The sequence below is a fragment of the Cavia porcellus genome, unplaced genomic scaffold (assembly GCF_034190915.1).
Source record: "Cavia porcellus strain 051 isolate PalLab524CR breed Dunkin Hartley unplaced genomic scaffold, mCavPor4.1 scaffold_2, whole genome shotgun sequence".
In the NCBI taxonomy this organism is placed as follows: domain Eukaryota; kingdom Metazoa; phylum Chordata; class Mammalia; order Rodentia; family Caviidae; genus Cavia; species Cavia porcellus.
The window spans coordinates 103,827,421-103,841,744 of record NW_026947485.1 but is presented as its reverse complement, the minus strand read 5'-3'; the positions used below and the strand labels follow the sequence as shown (position 1 = coordinate 103,841,744).

The 14,324-nt window shown below is 42.1% G+C and overlaps 1 protein-coding gene across 1 annotated transcript in view; it reads left to right on the top strand.

Moving 5' to 3' along the window:
* Tcerg1l (transcription elongation regulator 1 like) overlaps nt 1-14,324 on the top strand; it is a 195,691-nt gene that overhangs the window by 130,645 nt on the left and 50,722 nt on the right. The window contains exon 6 of the mRNA XM_063244957.1: nt 18-106. Within this exon, the coding sequence (XP_063101027.1) occupies nt 18-106 (89 nt within the window). The remainder of the gene's footprint in view (nt 1-17; nt 107-14,324) is intronic.

Genomic DNA, 14,324 nt, shown 5'->3' with positions numbered 1-14,324 from the left:
TCTCTTTTTGTTGAAAGGAGCCTCCATCTATGTTAGTGAGAGGGGAGGACAGCACAACAAAAGGCAACAGACCTGTGGCTTCTACCCCAGTACCTGGATCCCCCTGGTAAGATGCCCAGAACCCAAGAGCAATGAGAAAGGCCATCATCTTATCCCACCATTTGCTTGATGTTACCAAAGAGAAAATGCGTATTCTGCAGGTATATTGTGTTTTAAAAAATGAATCTGTAACTCATTGCAGGTATAATTCTAATTGGTTTCTACAGTTTTTATATTCTTCAGAAAGAAAAATGGCTCTTAAGTGATAAGTTCTCCCACTCCGATATATTTGTGAATATGGATTAAAATACTAATTTTGTTGTATATGTATACATGTATATACATATAATTGTACATATATAATGAGAAAAACATTTCAGAGATAGCATAGAAGCTCGAAGTAAATGTAGTGTACTGTCACTGCAAAGGATTCTCCTCCCTTTCTTTCAAGAAAAGGCAGCACTGAATGACTGTTAATTAAAGTTGGGTCTCGTTTGCTTCAGTTGCCCTATGAGGATTCCCAATCTTTGAGTATGCCATGCTCAAAAATACCCTCCACGAGGGAGCCACAGTCTTTGGCTTTTAAAAATGCCCTTTTATAATGGAGTAATTTGGAACCAGGATAAAAAGGTTATTATAGTAAAAATTAGTTTTAAAACCTGAAGATTAGAGTGCAGTATGCAGCTGGGAGGAACTGCTAATTTGAAGAACAGAAATAGTAGCTACTTGCATCAGTCTGACTTGCCATCCATGCACAAAGAAGTAGTCTGCTGATGGTCCCACAGCCTCACACCAATGCTGTATGCTAAGCACAGCATCTCTTGTGACTGGAGCCCATGGTACCCTGTGACTGTGCCTGGTGAGCTGTGTAGGATGGTAAAACTGTTCCTATCTGTAGGGTCCACATTCCTTCCTTGTTTATGTAGGTAGCATCCAAGCACTGGGGGTTTCTAGCTCTCTGCCTTTAGCTGAAGCTGTTTTATACCCAGTATCTTGGGGAATTGCTTCCTCAAGACAGGTCTCTCACCAGGTCTCCATTAGGTGTGATTCAAGTCTGAATCCAGCAGTTGGGCATTAGAAGTTGGTTTCAAACTCTGAAGCTCAGTCCACAGGACTTTACTACAAGTGGAGCCCAGCAGGCTTCCTACACTTCTGCCAGGATGACTATAGATTCAGAGCTCTCTCTCATGGCTCCTATCAGTTTCGGTAATCTTAATCTAGAATGATTTATGGAAGTCAAGAAAGTGCTTTAATGATGATTATAATTGTATTATGAAACATTTAACTTTGGAACAACCAAATGGAAAATATGCATAGGTCAAGGAGTTGGTTGTGATCCTAAAGCTCCAATACATCTATGGGCGCCTAGAACTGTTGCATGTTCATGGACCAGAGAGATCCCCTAGTTCATTGTGTCTGTTTCAATGGAGATATCCTTATGTAGGCATGACTGGACTTTGGCCAAGTGATTTACCACTTTCTTCTACTCCCCTCTCTTCCTAGGAAGCTGGCACGAGGTTGAAAGTTCCCATTATCACATGATTAGGCTCTGGAAATCAGCTCCCATTCTAAACTACTTAGGGGTGCTCTATTCATGTCATTAACAAAGCTTGGATGTGGTCATGGGTTCTTGCCAGCAATAGTGGAGAATGCTGTTATCACTCATCAGATCTCAAAAGCTTTAGGAGTTCTGTGCCAGGAACTTTTTTCCAAGAAGAGAGGTATTACACCATAAATGCAGTTTGGGAATCTTTGGTAACATACTTTGCATTTGTGCTTCCAATGCAGGAACCACTCAGCCCATCACACTGAGGGAATCAGGATAGCTCAGGGGCACTGTAAACCTCTTGTGGCTCCCATGGAGCTATTCTTGGCGCATTGTCACTATATAGAAGACATGACCATAGGTGCTAGTACCTTCCAGTTATAAATGATGAAGATTTTCTTCCTTAATAATACAACACAGTTCAGACTGAGATCCTGGACATCAGCAGGGTCCTCAGCCATGGCTTGTTGCCTTTGAATGGGAGTGTTCAGCCTATGAATTATAAATAAGTACACACACATTCTTGCTTTGGGCCTCTTGAGTGTCCTGTAATCATGATGCAAGGGAGCTCCATCCCTGAGGCAGAGGTTGTTCAGGGCTGCAAAAGGAGAGCTAGGCTCAACTGGGGCAAAGACCCTGACCCAGGAAAATGATCTTGCGCCATCCTTGTATCCTGACTGGACAACTAGGCACTTTTTGATGATGTAGTGAATAAGGACAGATGTGATACAGGTGGTGAGGAAGACTTCTGGGGAAAGCTGAAAGCAGAGCTCTGTGTCTGCGGAAGAGAGTAAGAGCCACAGGGAACCCACTGGATTTACAAATATCTTGATATTCTTGCTATAGATCCTAGTGGATGATGATTCCTGCCCTCTGGTATCCTACTGGCAAATCTGATAGAGAAAGCAAATTCCCCATAGAGCTCAGCTGGGCAGTGGTGTGAGTTATCATGTTACAGGAGGAAAGCTACATGCCCTCAGTTGACTGATAAGATTCTTTTCTTGGTGGGTACTGTTTGAGTCAGAACTAGGTCTGAACTAGTCAGAACTAGGTCCACTTGATAGAACTTGTGTAGTAACAGAGATGCTTCTAATATTCCCCTTGCATTCCTCAGTTTCTATCCTTTTAACTTGATTCCAGTTGAATTGAAGCTCTTTGCTTTGCTGAACAGCCCTTTGGCTAAGAATGCAAGTGTTGACATCTGACTTGAGAAGCAGGGTTTATACTTAACCTGAAAGATTGATGTTACAGAGGGCAGGGTCACTGCCTGATTCTGGCTTCTCCTATGGCTGTTGCTTTGATTGAGAAAGAACTTTGTGTGCATTGTGGAATGACATCCTCACAAATCTTGGCGTTATGCATATGGGCTCCTTAGGAGCAGAATGCTTTTTGATACTACCATCTGCCATCAGAAACAGAGCTCCTCTGCCAAGGAGAGCAGTGACTGTCTTCCTCAATTAACTCAAGCCATCCTCTGCAGTCCTGCTCTTGGAGTATGCTAGTGTCAGGTTTTTCTCAGTGACTCGAGTGTTCAGTGGGACCCCTGAGGGCACAGAGGGAAAGGCACGTGACTCCATCATTGGCTTCCCTCTGCCTTCCATCTAGAGCCACTCATGGGTGCACAAGCTCACATAAGAACGTTTCCAGGAGTAGTGGTTACCTGGTGAGCACTTCCTATAAGCACTTCATTCAGCAGTAAGAGCTCAGAGGGACTTGTAGGCAGATCTGCCAGGACTAGTAAGGCATTCAGAGTGAATGCCTGCAAACAACTTCAACCTCGGTTGCAACTTCCCATTGATGTTCCAACTGAGTAAGCTCTTTGGCAAATGCAGACTAAGAGGCCAGAACCATGAAGCCTTTGCAAGGCTCTCTGACCAGTTGATGGGGAGGCTGTGATTTGCCTACCTGGCTGACTGGCAGAGGCCCTTTCTCTTGGTTCACTGTAACTTCCTCCTTCAGATATTCACCTTAACCTACAGGAGAGAATGGACAGGCAACAAAGGAACAAAGGTCTTGGACTTGGGGCTCAAGGTGAGGCATTCCTGGTGAAAATGATTGAAAGAGTGGTGGAAAGTGTCAGGTTTCTGGGAGTCAAGCTCCAGGACCCTCGGTGTCCTTTTGGAGCTGTCATCTATCTGATGACAAAAGGGCAGACAGGATCACCAAGGAGGTTCTGATGGGCTACACAATGAAGCTGTAGTTCTCACAAGGCTTGGCCAGAGCCCTTTGCCTGTATTCAGGGAATTTGTTTTTGTTGGCCCATGATGTGTGGGCCATCATTTGTTTAAGAGTCTCCTAACAAGTCCAGCACCAGGCCATTCAGCAAGGTGAGGAGCAAGGCCCAGGAGACCAGCTCAGATCCCTGAATGAGAATCTCCAGCAGGAAGTCTTTATATCTCATCAGACCAAAAGCCTCCTAAGACAACCTGGATGCATGAGAATTCCATGTTGACTGGGCTAAGATAAGCTAAGCTAGAACTGTCTTAAATTCAGGGAGCTCTCTGGACCAGGCTAGAATCACAAGGAGACATGAAATTTGGGAATCTCCTCAAAACATGTAAAGTAAAAATTAAGTTGTTCTTTCTCTTGGTTAACATTTTATTGTGACTGTATTTTTAAAACTGTATTAGAATTGAAAAATAGAATATTTAAGGGACCATCAGGGTAAATAAGATCCTGTATCTCGTGTGTGTACTTTTAAGGAAGAAACATGCTTCTGAATATGAAAACCATCCAATAATTATTCTGTTTGTCTCCAATCTGCACAAAACACCCCAGAAAATGATTAGGCAAAGAACTCAATGTAAGCGTGGGGAAAAGTGAGGGAGTGGTTACTCCTTGTTCTCTGTAGAAGTTGCTTCATACTAGAGAGCTAAGTGAATCCATTGACAGTACCAAAAGGAAGTGGGTGGTACCTTAGTCACTTGTAGTTGTATGCAATTCCCTTTCGGAGTCTGATTGCTGAGAGATAGCTAGACGGATAGCCCTTTTCATGTATTTATGTAATACCAAGCACTTGAGAAACATAAAACCAATGCTTGACAGTGACTAAAAATGGAGCAAGAACCATCTACTCATCTTTGTCTTACTGCTTCTGCCAGTTTAACCATTACAAATGGTTTCTGAGCCCAGAACAACTTCTTTAGCCAACTCTGCAATTCACAATGCATTTAGCTTAATATTCTCAGATGGTTCCAAGTATGCTCTAATGGAAGCATAAAGTTTAGAGAAGAAATGAAAAACTGAAGAGCACACATCTGCTTTCTTGTAGAGTGATTCCCTATCCTCTTCTCAATGAGAAGACTAAACTTGTATCATAATAAAAGCTGCAGTGGAATTTGAATCACTTTTTTCAGATCTGCTCTTCTTTTTAGGTTTGTTAGTACTAGATTAGCGTTGTTTCAATCTCTTCATGAGCTTCTGTTTCTTTTTTTTTTTTTTCTTCTTTTTATAATTTCTCTTTTGACCTCAATGGTAATTTTGAGAGAATTAAACCATTCTCTCACTGGGAATTAATTAAAGTGTTTATCTTGAAGTTGCTGATGACATGGGGAAATTTCAAAGATAATTGCTAAACAAAGTGAAAATCCATGAGCTTTTGTTTATATGACAATAAATGTCAACACCAATGATTCATTAGCATATTAAATTATTTAAAAGAGTATAGATTTATAAATAAGTGAATGTGTTCATGAAATATGTAACATGGATTTTAGCATCCTGTCATTTTTCTAAAATGTCCAGATTGATGTAGTGTTTCAATTATGAAACTGGTCTATTAATAGCACAGCACAAAGCTCTCTTTGAAGTGACTTGGGAAGATGTACAAGCTTGCATTCAGAGAGTTAAGGGACTGCATTAGTAAGAAAGGTGGCACTTCCACAAGGTGCCACCTCCAAGCAAAACCAGTTCACAATATTGTAGTTAAACTACGGGAGATGCCTATCAAAATGAGCATGGGGCATTCCTGGGTGTTGGTAACTGGTGTCACAACCAAGCATTCAGTGGTTGATTTCACAATTCTGCTGCAGGATGTGAGCAAGGTGGGCAGACCTCGATTGTGATTTGATAGAACCTCCATAGATGTCCAGCAAACCCTCACTGAGCTAAGCAGTGTTCAAAGTCCCAAATACATTCAATGGTCCTCTAATTTTATGTTAACAATTCATTTTTAAATTCTGACTGTATTTGACATTTCAGTATCTGTTGATGGTATTAATTAATCCAAAATTATTAATTTATTGGGTATGATATTTTAAAAACAAGTTCTCTGTTTTTTTAAAATAAGTATTAAAACTGTTTTACTTTAAAAGAATTGTATCAAAGTATATTTGTGAAGGAAGTTGGCAGAACTCCAGAAAAACAGGAACCATTTCTTAAGACATGATACATATGGATGATGTTTGACAAGAGAAAGGTAATTAGAAATTACGGTTATTGAGAGCAGCACTGGTATTGGACACATCACAGCGTATCTATTTTTCATGTGCACTTACTTGACACACAGTGACACTTATGAGCTTAAAGACAACACCACATCACTCTTCCCTGAGTACATACTACTGAAGGGAAACCAAATGTCACTTTGTCCCATTTGCATAATTGAGTCCTTTATTATGTCAGAGAAGGAACACGTGAGGAGTTACTTGCTGGGGAGGGAAGACTAATGCTGACTTAAATGTCAAAGTGCTTAGTTATGGGAAATACAAGAGGAGGCATGAGGAAGCTGCCACTTAGACCCACGCTTTAGAGGCCTCTGGAGGTGGCTGCCTTGGAGAGAGAGAGAGGAGAGAGAGAAGTGTGCTGCTTCCAGCTCAGCTCATTTTTGTTCTTCTCCAGGTGGCATTACTTTATTTCTGTGACACCTCTAGGCCTCAAGGATCCACTGTTCGCTCCTCAGTGGTGACTTTGCCAGTCCCAGATGCAGCAGGGAAAGCAGAAGTTGTGATTTCATTGCCATGGAAAATGAGTCCCTAGGTTTTGAAGAAAAGGGGGGCCCTGATCAAATGAAAACCAAAAAGGAGTAACTTTACATCTCCACAAAGGTAGATACTTCTGGAAGCCTGTGATCTCCAGGAGCTGGTGAGATGACCCAGAATCCTGGCCAACTGTTTGACCAGCTCTGTAAAGAATGGATATAAACCTCTCTGGAGCCTGTTCTCAAGGTTTTAGAGGAACCAAAGTCAATTGAAAGCTGGCAAAATCTCTTGAAAGTGACTAAAGATAGAGTTTCAAACCATGAACATAGGATTTCAGCTAACAATTGGGAAAGGAAGGGTCCCTTAAAAATAACAAGGAATCAGGAAATAACAATTCGACTGCTGCAAGATGACACAAAGAAGCATAAGAGTGGTAAGTATCAGTGAAGAAATAGGGGTCAACACAATGAAACGAAAAGGCTGTTTACAGAAGTGATAGCAGAAAACTTTCCAAACGTGGGAAAAGGATCTGGCGTGCAGATAATTGAGGAATATAGAAATCTAACTAGCCAAACCAAAGGAAATGTACACCCAGACATATATAATCAAGATCCCAGAAATTCAGCACAAGAATAGAATATTAAAAGCTGTTAGAGAAAAGAAACAGAGCACCTATTAAGGAAAAACAATCAGAATCATGGCAGACTTGTTCAACACAAATCATCAAGGAAGAAGTGTTAGAAGTGAAGTGTTTCAAACTCTGAAAGAAAACAACTTCCAACCCAGAGTGAGCTACCCTGAAAAACTATCTTTCAAAATGGATGGAAAAATAAGATGCTTCCATGACATAGAACAACTAAAGGAATTCATGGCCACCAAACCAACCCTACAGAGAGTGCTAAAGGATATTCTAGAAAGAGATAAAGATCCATGGTTCCAGGAGCAACAGCAGAGGAGGATAGTCAAATAGGCCAGGCAATTGAATGAATGGGGAAAGTGGAAGGCCAACAGCAGGAGGATAGCATGGAAGAGACAAATCAATGTATGCTGGTTGTAACCATTAATGTAGGTGACCTCAGGTCAGCAATGAAACACAGGGAGAGTAGATTAGGAAACAAGATCCATCAATATACTGTATAAAAGAAAGGAAATTCATGGAATGAAAATAAAAGGAGAGAAAACATTGTTTCACATGACAGAAGACCAGAAATAAAAGCAATAACTTGCCCATCAACCACGGAATGGATAAGAAAGATATGGTACTTTCATACAATGGAAAGCTACTCAGCTATAAAGTAGAATAACCTTGGGGCTTTTGTAGGTAAAAGGGTGCAACTGGAGATCATGTTCATGGACAAAACAGTTTGAACTCATAGGAGTGAACCCTAGCATAAAAAACAAGAGGAGTTAATGCGATCCAGAAAGTGAAACAGTTATTGTAAAGGTGATAGTGGAGGAAACACCTAAGAGCAAAAGTGGGTAACTACTGTTAATTTCTTACTGCCTTGTCTTGAACTCTTGTATTGTTTTCACAATTTTGTTAGATTTGGCCTTGTTCTGTTTTGTTTTGCTAGGTTTTACTTTGTCTGATAATATGGACAGCTATTTTGAATATGATGGGATATATTATGATAATTATAGTTGGTTTTCTATTGTCTTGTTTTGAAGTCTTAAAATGCTTTCATTCATTTGTTAATTTGTTTTTTTTGTTTGATTTTATTATGTGTAATGGTACGAATAGCTATTTTGAAGAAAATGAGACATTATGGTAGCCTTTGCTGATTTAATATCATCTTGTTTTGAAGTACTGTCATACCTTTATTCTTTTGATTGGTTCTATTCTTTTGTGTTTTATTTAATTTCATTATGTATAATAGTATGGACAACTTTTTAAAAGAAAATAAGATATTATTGTAGCCATTGTTCATTTCTTGTTATCTAGTTTTGACGTCCTATAATGCTTTCATTCTTTTAAATGGTTTTATACTATTTTGTTATGTTTGATATTATTGTGTGTGAAGGTATGGTCAATTATATCAAAGAAAACAAGAGACTTTATGGTAGCCACTGTTGCTGTCTTGCTTGTTATAAAGTTCTGTGTTGCTTGCATTGTTCTGTTCTGTTTTGATTTGCTTTGTTCTGTTTTGTTTTATTCTCTTTAAAATAAATAAAAAAAAACCTCAAAGAACAACCCTGGGTATGTGAACCAAGGTACCAAAGTTGGTAAACCTTGCGATTTTGCTCCTGTGGTCTGCATGAATGCCTTGCGGACAGTGCATCTGAGCAGTGCACAGATCACACTCCAGCCCTTTTCTCCTGTTCTCACTGTCTCAGTGCTTTTATTCTCTTATCACTCAGCATACTTTCCCAGCATAATTTTATCTCACAAGGAAAAAGCAGAGAACTACTGCTCTCAAGAGCGAGGGCCCCAGTCTCTTTGACCTGGCAGTGCAACCTCTACTATCTCCTTGAGGATCTTCCCTCTGGAATGACCTTCCTGCTTGAGCAATCATCCCTTAGGTGTCAGAGACTCTCATATCCAAAACTGAGAGATATCGCAGGAATACAGAGCATGCCCCTGAACACAGAACTGTTGACAACCACATGACAGCCAAGTTCCATGGTTGGCTTTATCCCCATTCTGAGTACCAGACCGGATGTCTGTGTTACCCATGCACTCTTCCCACAATACAGGGTGGTAGTAGCCATGGCCAAAGAACATGATTAGTCTCTTCTTGTATCTTTGTCTCTGCAAGCTTCATACTTCCTTCTCCCATCTATCAATTAGAAGAGACAGGCCCTTTGGTCCTGCCCAAGTCATTCCTTCTGGAGACTAAGCTCCAGACAGAGAAGACAAGGAGGGGGTGAATGGATACTTCTTGGCCATTCCCAAGGATCTGCACCTGGGTAGAGGAACATCTAGCAAACAGGACACTCTGGGGACTGAGCAGGCAAAGGCAAAGTCCAGAACGAGGGGACACAAGGTGCCTTTGTGTGAGGGGAGTAGAAGCAAGACACTGGTCATAAATCCTTAACTCCAGTGAGGTGAGATGAAGCCAGGGATAGAAACCTAGATGTCCTCCACCACATAGAGGTTAGACACGTGGAAATTTATGTTTGAAAGGTGACTGTGAGAAGATATTTCTGCAACAAAACAACTACCCTGGTTTTAATTTGATAAAATCCGGATTCTTATGTATTAGGGCTGCTCAGTGGAGATATCCTGTATCATACTTAAATAACTCTGATGTACTAATTATATCCTCCGGGATATAGGGACAGTTAAAGAGAAGAAAGATATGGCAGCCATCCAGGAATTATGCAGCATGATTAAAGAAGGGGAGCTATCCATGTTACTTAAAATGGGCATAAAATGATACATAAAATTAATTTTGCATGTTACAGCTGGCTCTGTCTAGTTGAAACCAACCATAACAAGTGAATAGGCAGATTTCTCTTGGGAACTACATTTATTTACCTGCCATCAGCTCTGAGGTTCAGTTCCACATGCTTCCCCTGGGTTGAGGGACTGGCTCTTATAGCTTGGATATAAATGTGCACTGTGTTAATCGTTGTCACTCCTTCCTCTCCTGAGCCATACTCCCTGTTAAGTTCCTAATTAGCTCCACTCTTCCTTGGCTTCAGAAGTTAATGTTCAGCAGATGCAAGTTAGGGAGCTGGTGATGTTTCCTATGCTGTGTGGTGTTCCAGGGAGCTGTCTGTTCCCAGATTAGGTGCACATGAGGAGCAGGAATGAAAGAGTTAATGTATCCCTGAAACACTGAATTTTCAACAGACTGATCTGGGATCTGGCAGAATTTGGCCAAGGAAGTACAAATACCCAAATGTAAAGTTTCTTCTTTAAAGATGGAGCTTCAAAGCCAGAAGGGGAAAAAATCTCATCTACAAGTAGATGAGTGGGAAATTACATCAGAATAGCTTTGGAATACTCATGTTTCTTGGGTTTCCCCAACTTTGATCCTTCAGAAAAGAAAGTGTACCCCAACAGAGGCTAGTGGCTAACAGCAGAAGTGTGCAGAAAGCCTGGCTGCCTTGAGTTGCAGGGAAAGTTTGGTTTCCTGTGGAAACCAGGACATATGGAGAATTCAGGTAATTCCCAATGTTCCTGACAGAATCAGCCTAACTTGGGAGGCACTGGAGGAGGCCATGTGCCCAGCATCCTTCTTACACTACTGAGTCTAGTATTGCGGGAGGTTTTCATAGAAACATTAAAGCCCTGCTGCATTTCTTTCCAAAACCTTCTTCCCAAACCCAGTGGCTTGCCCTCCACCTGGTGTTCACCTGACATCTCTAAGCAGTTGCCTGGGCCCCACAGCTGAAATCCCATTGCCCTTAACCTTAGCACTTCACAACAGGGCTCCTGACCATTCCATGCCTGAGCAGTAGGTTGTGATCACTCAGCTCTTCTATCTTCAGCTTCTTCTAGCCTTGCCCATAGCTTTCTCCTCCCACCTCCTTCTTCTGACTATAATCTTTTAAGAACCTCAGTGTTCAGAACAGCTAGTGAGTTACAAGGGAGGAGCATCCAGTACATAGCCAAGTATGAGGGTATAGGATTAGATGAGGCCTTGTCCTCACTCTGGCCTCTGAGTGTTACCTGCAGCTCACTGTGTGCTACCTTTGAGCCTCCAATGTCTCCCCTCAGTGTCTACATTCCCTAGGCCCCCAGCTCCTTAGTAATCCTCACATGAAATATATTTTTCACTTGTGGCATGAATTAAACATCCCTGTAATTTCCCAAATTAACTGATCTTAATTAACTGGACTCTGCTTAATGATGATTTCTTCTTGTTACCTCTGTCCTGGCAATGGCAGAGCTCTTGCTAGAAGTATCTTTTTTTTTTGAAAGCCCAGAGCACAGTTCTGCCAAAGAATCTGTCAGTTTAGGGGCTCCTCTTGATAAAGACCAACGTGTTGTTTATTGGAAAGCTCCTCCCTTCCACTCCCCTTGCAGTTTCTTTTGAGTGGGGCTCCCCAGATTCAGTACCCAAGATAAAGATTTGGATGCCTGTGAATTACTGAGGATGCCTTCAGGGAAAGATGAGGAAGGGAGCCAGTGAAGTGCTCAGTAAGGACGTGATGGCCTTGGTTAGAGCCCAGCCACACTCTGGACCCTGCTGTAGTATACTGAAGACTTGGCTACCCTGAGTACTCCCACACTTAGACAGGGCCAGAAGACTGCCCCAAGGATCCAGCCTTGAGCAGCCTGTGTTTCCTGTTGCTGGAGGTAGGCACCACTGCTGGGGAAAGTGGATCTGCAGGGAAGGACCTTCACAATGGCCACAATGACCTATGACCTGGCCCCAAATTGGAAAATGAAAAGGAAGGAAGACTAAAAGTTAAAACTGAGAATGGAGGGACAAGTCCACCAGATTTCCTTCATAAATGAGGTCATGGAGAACCACTACCTTGAATCCATTCTTTCCAATATTGCGAAAGCACACTGGACACAGGCCTACAAGGCCTGATTCCTTTCCAAGGTCTCTTGCCATTCAGAGACACTAGAGAAAGGAACACGTCATTCAGCTCTAATATGAAGTCATAGGATCTGGGTGCCATGCTCAGATCATGAGTGCCTGTAGGACCTTGGGGCTGAATTATCTCCAGACAACATAGTGGTGCCCACCAGCCTGTCTGCTATGGCTGAACCATGGAGAGCTGTCCTTTCTTCTTCTGGGGAGACTGTGCAGGTGTACAAAAGATCATCAATCTTCAGTGGACAAGGATGCAGAGATGTGCTGCTTTTAGAATGTCCCATTCAATCCAGGTTCAGTCAAACATCGTTGAAGAAAGATAATTCAAGTGAAATTGGTGCAAATGGATAGATGGATGTGAGGTGCTTTGGTCTTGGAGCTATTTTTCTAGCTGCAGCCCAGTGAAGAAGCCTGGATGTGGGATTGGGACAGGAGCTTGCTTTTGCCACCACCAACTTGACTCTAAACAAGACCCTCTTTCTCAACCCACTAGTCACAAAAAACTAGATTAGTGAGGTCTAACTAGATTGTATGATGAGTTCTGCACATGGTCAGTTGTAAGGCCCATAGGGAAGCTCCCACCAGAAGATCTTCATCCAGAAGAAAGAAATGTGTCTTCTATTAGGAGTTAATTCTCCCTCCTGGCTCTATCTTTGGAGCTCATTAAACAGCTGAATCATGCATAATATACTGAACAGCATAATTACTCTCAGTAAAACTTTCTAACCAATCCAAGTTCTGTACTATGGATATACACAGCTTCCCTCCAGGCTCCTTAGAGATTAATCATTTCCTCTCAACCTCTCAGGGCCAGAATCTAGTCTGGCCTATGAGCAGGGACCTGCCAATGAGGGCTGAGACCCTGACAATTACGCAGCCTTCCCCAAGTCTCCAAACCCCTGGTGCAGACCTGGACAGCATGAAAGCAAGGCCTTGGCATGAAGGTGCAGTGATGTTCCATTCTGTTTTCATGTCCTCCATTGAGGTGGATACAGCTTCCTTACCAATAATGAGGGCTTCTTAGGGTGCCCTGAAGAGCTGCCCTAGTGTGAGGGCATGCTGGCTGAGTGAGTCACAGACCTCTTTCATGTTCCATGATCATCTCAGCTGGGCCAGTGCTTCTGGGTATGCTGCGTAGAGTGTGGGCATTGCTTGTTGGATGTGGCCTGCAGGAGTGAAGACCAGGTAAAGTCATTGACTAGTCTATATACATTGATCCCCTGCAGTTCTGAAGGTTAAACATTATTAGCAGTAATTCTGAAAGCAGCCCAGTTAGGACTCTACAGCCAAAAAGTAGCACACTATGGGCTTAGGCATTTCTTAAAGGCTTATATAATACAGAACTGGGCAAGTTAATAGAAACATCATGAAGAAAAGTAATTCAGTCAAGACTGATGTCAATGAACTGTTGACTAGAGGATCCTTTGGTATGGGAACTATTTTTCTAGCCACAACATAGTTCAAGATGGAGCCAGAAGCCTGTGGGGTTGGGAACAGGAACTTGCTCCACTTTATTCTATCCCTGGATTCAGGCCAGAGCTGCTGCTATAGCACCCAAGGTCTGAACTGGAATGATGTCATTAAAACATGGACACTTGTGCCCAGAACAGCTGGTCTTATTGGGCTAAACTCAAACAGTGTCAGCTGGGCCGGTTCCTTCAGGAGGCTCCAGGGGTGAATGCATGTCTTTGTCTTTCCCAGCTTGTAGAGGTTACCCATGTCACTGGACTCATAGCCTCTTCCTCCACTTGCAAGACCAGTGAGGGATCTTCCAGTCACTCTCTTGTCTCTGTATATATGTCTCACCTCTGCTTCCATCCTCACATCTCTGTCTGTGTCCCTTAATAAGGACAACTGTGATTATATGTAGTGTCTGCCTAGATAGCACATATACATTGTAAAATCCTAATCATTATATTTGTAAAATGCTTTGCCATGTAATATAACACTTTTACTGGTTCCAGTAATTGGATGTGGACATCTTTGGGGCCATCATTCTGTATACCATACCTTTGAACCTGGCCTGGCCAACAGAGTAAATCCACTAGACTTTCTCAGGTTCATTTCAATGTAAAGGTTCTGATTTTCCTAGAGTTGTCCATCTCTGAACCCTCTGCCTAGCCCAGAGAATACAGCTAGCTGGGTTGAATATGGAGTGATTCTCTCTACAAAACAGTGAATTATATTGGCATGGACTCTTGCCAACTGAAGACATTGTGTATGACCTGCTGAGATTAATTACAAACAGGCTGTTGGGGTCCTGTATAGTACCTAGCAGTTACCTCTACTGGTCAAGTGTTCTCCCTTGGAGGGAAAACTATAGCC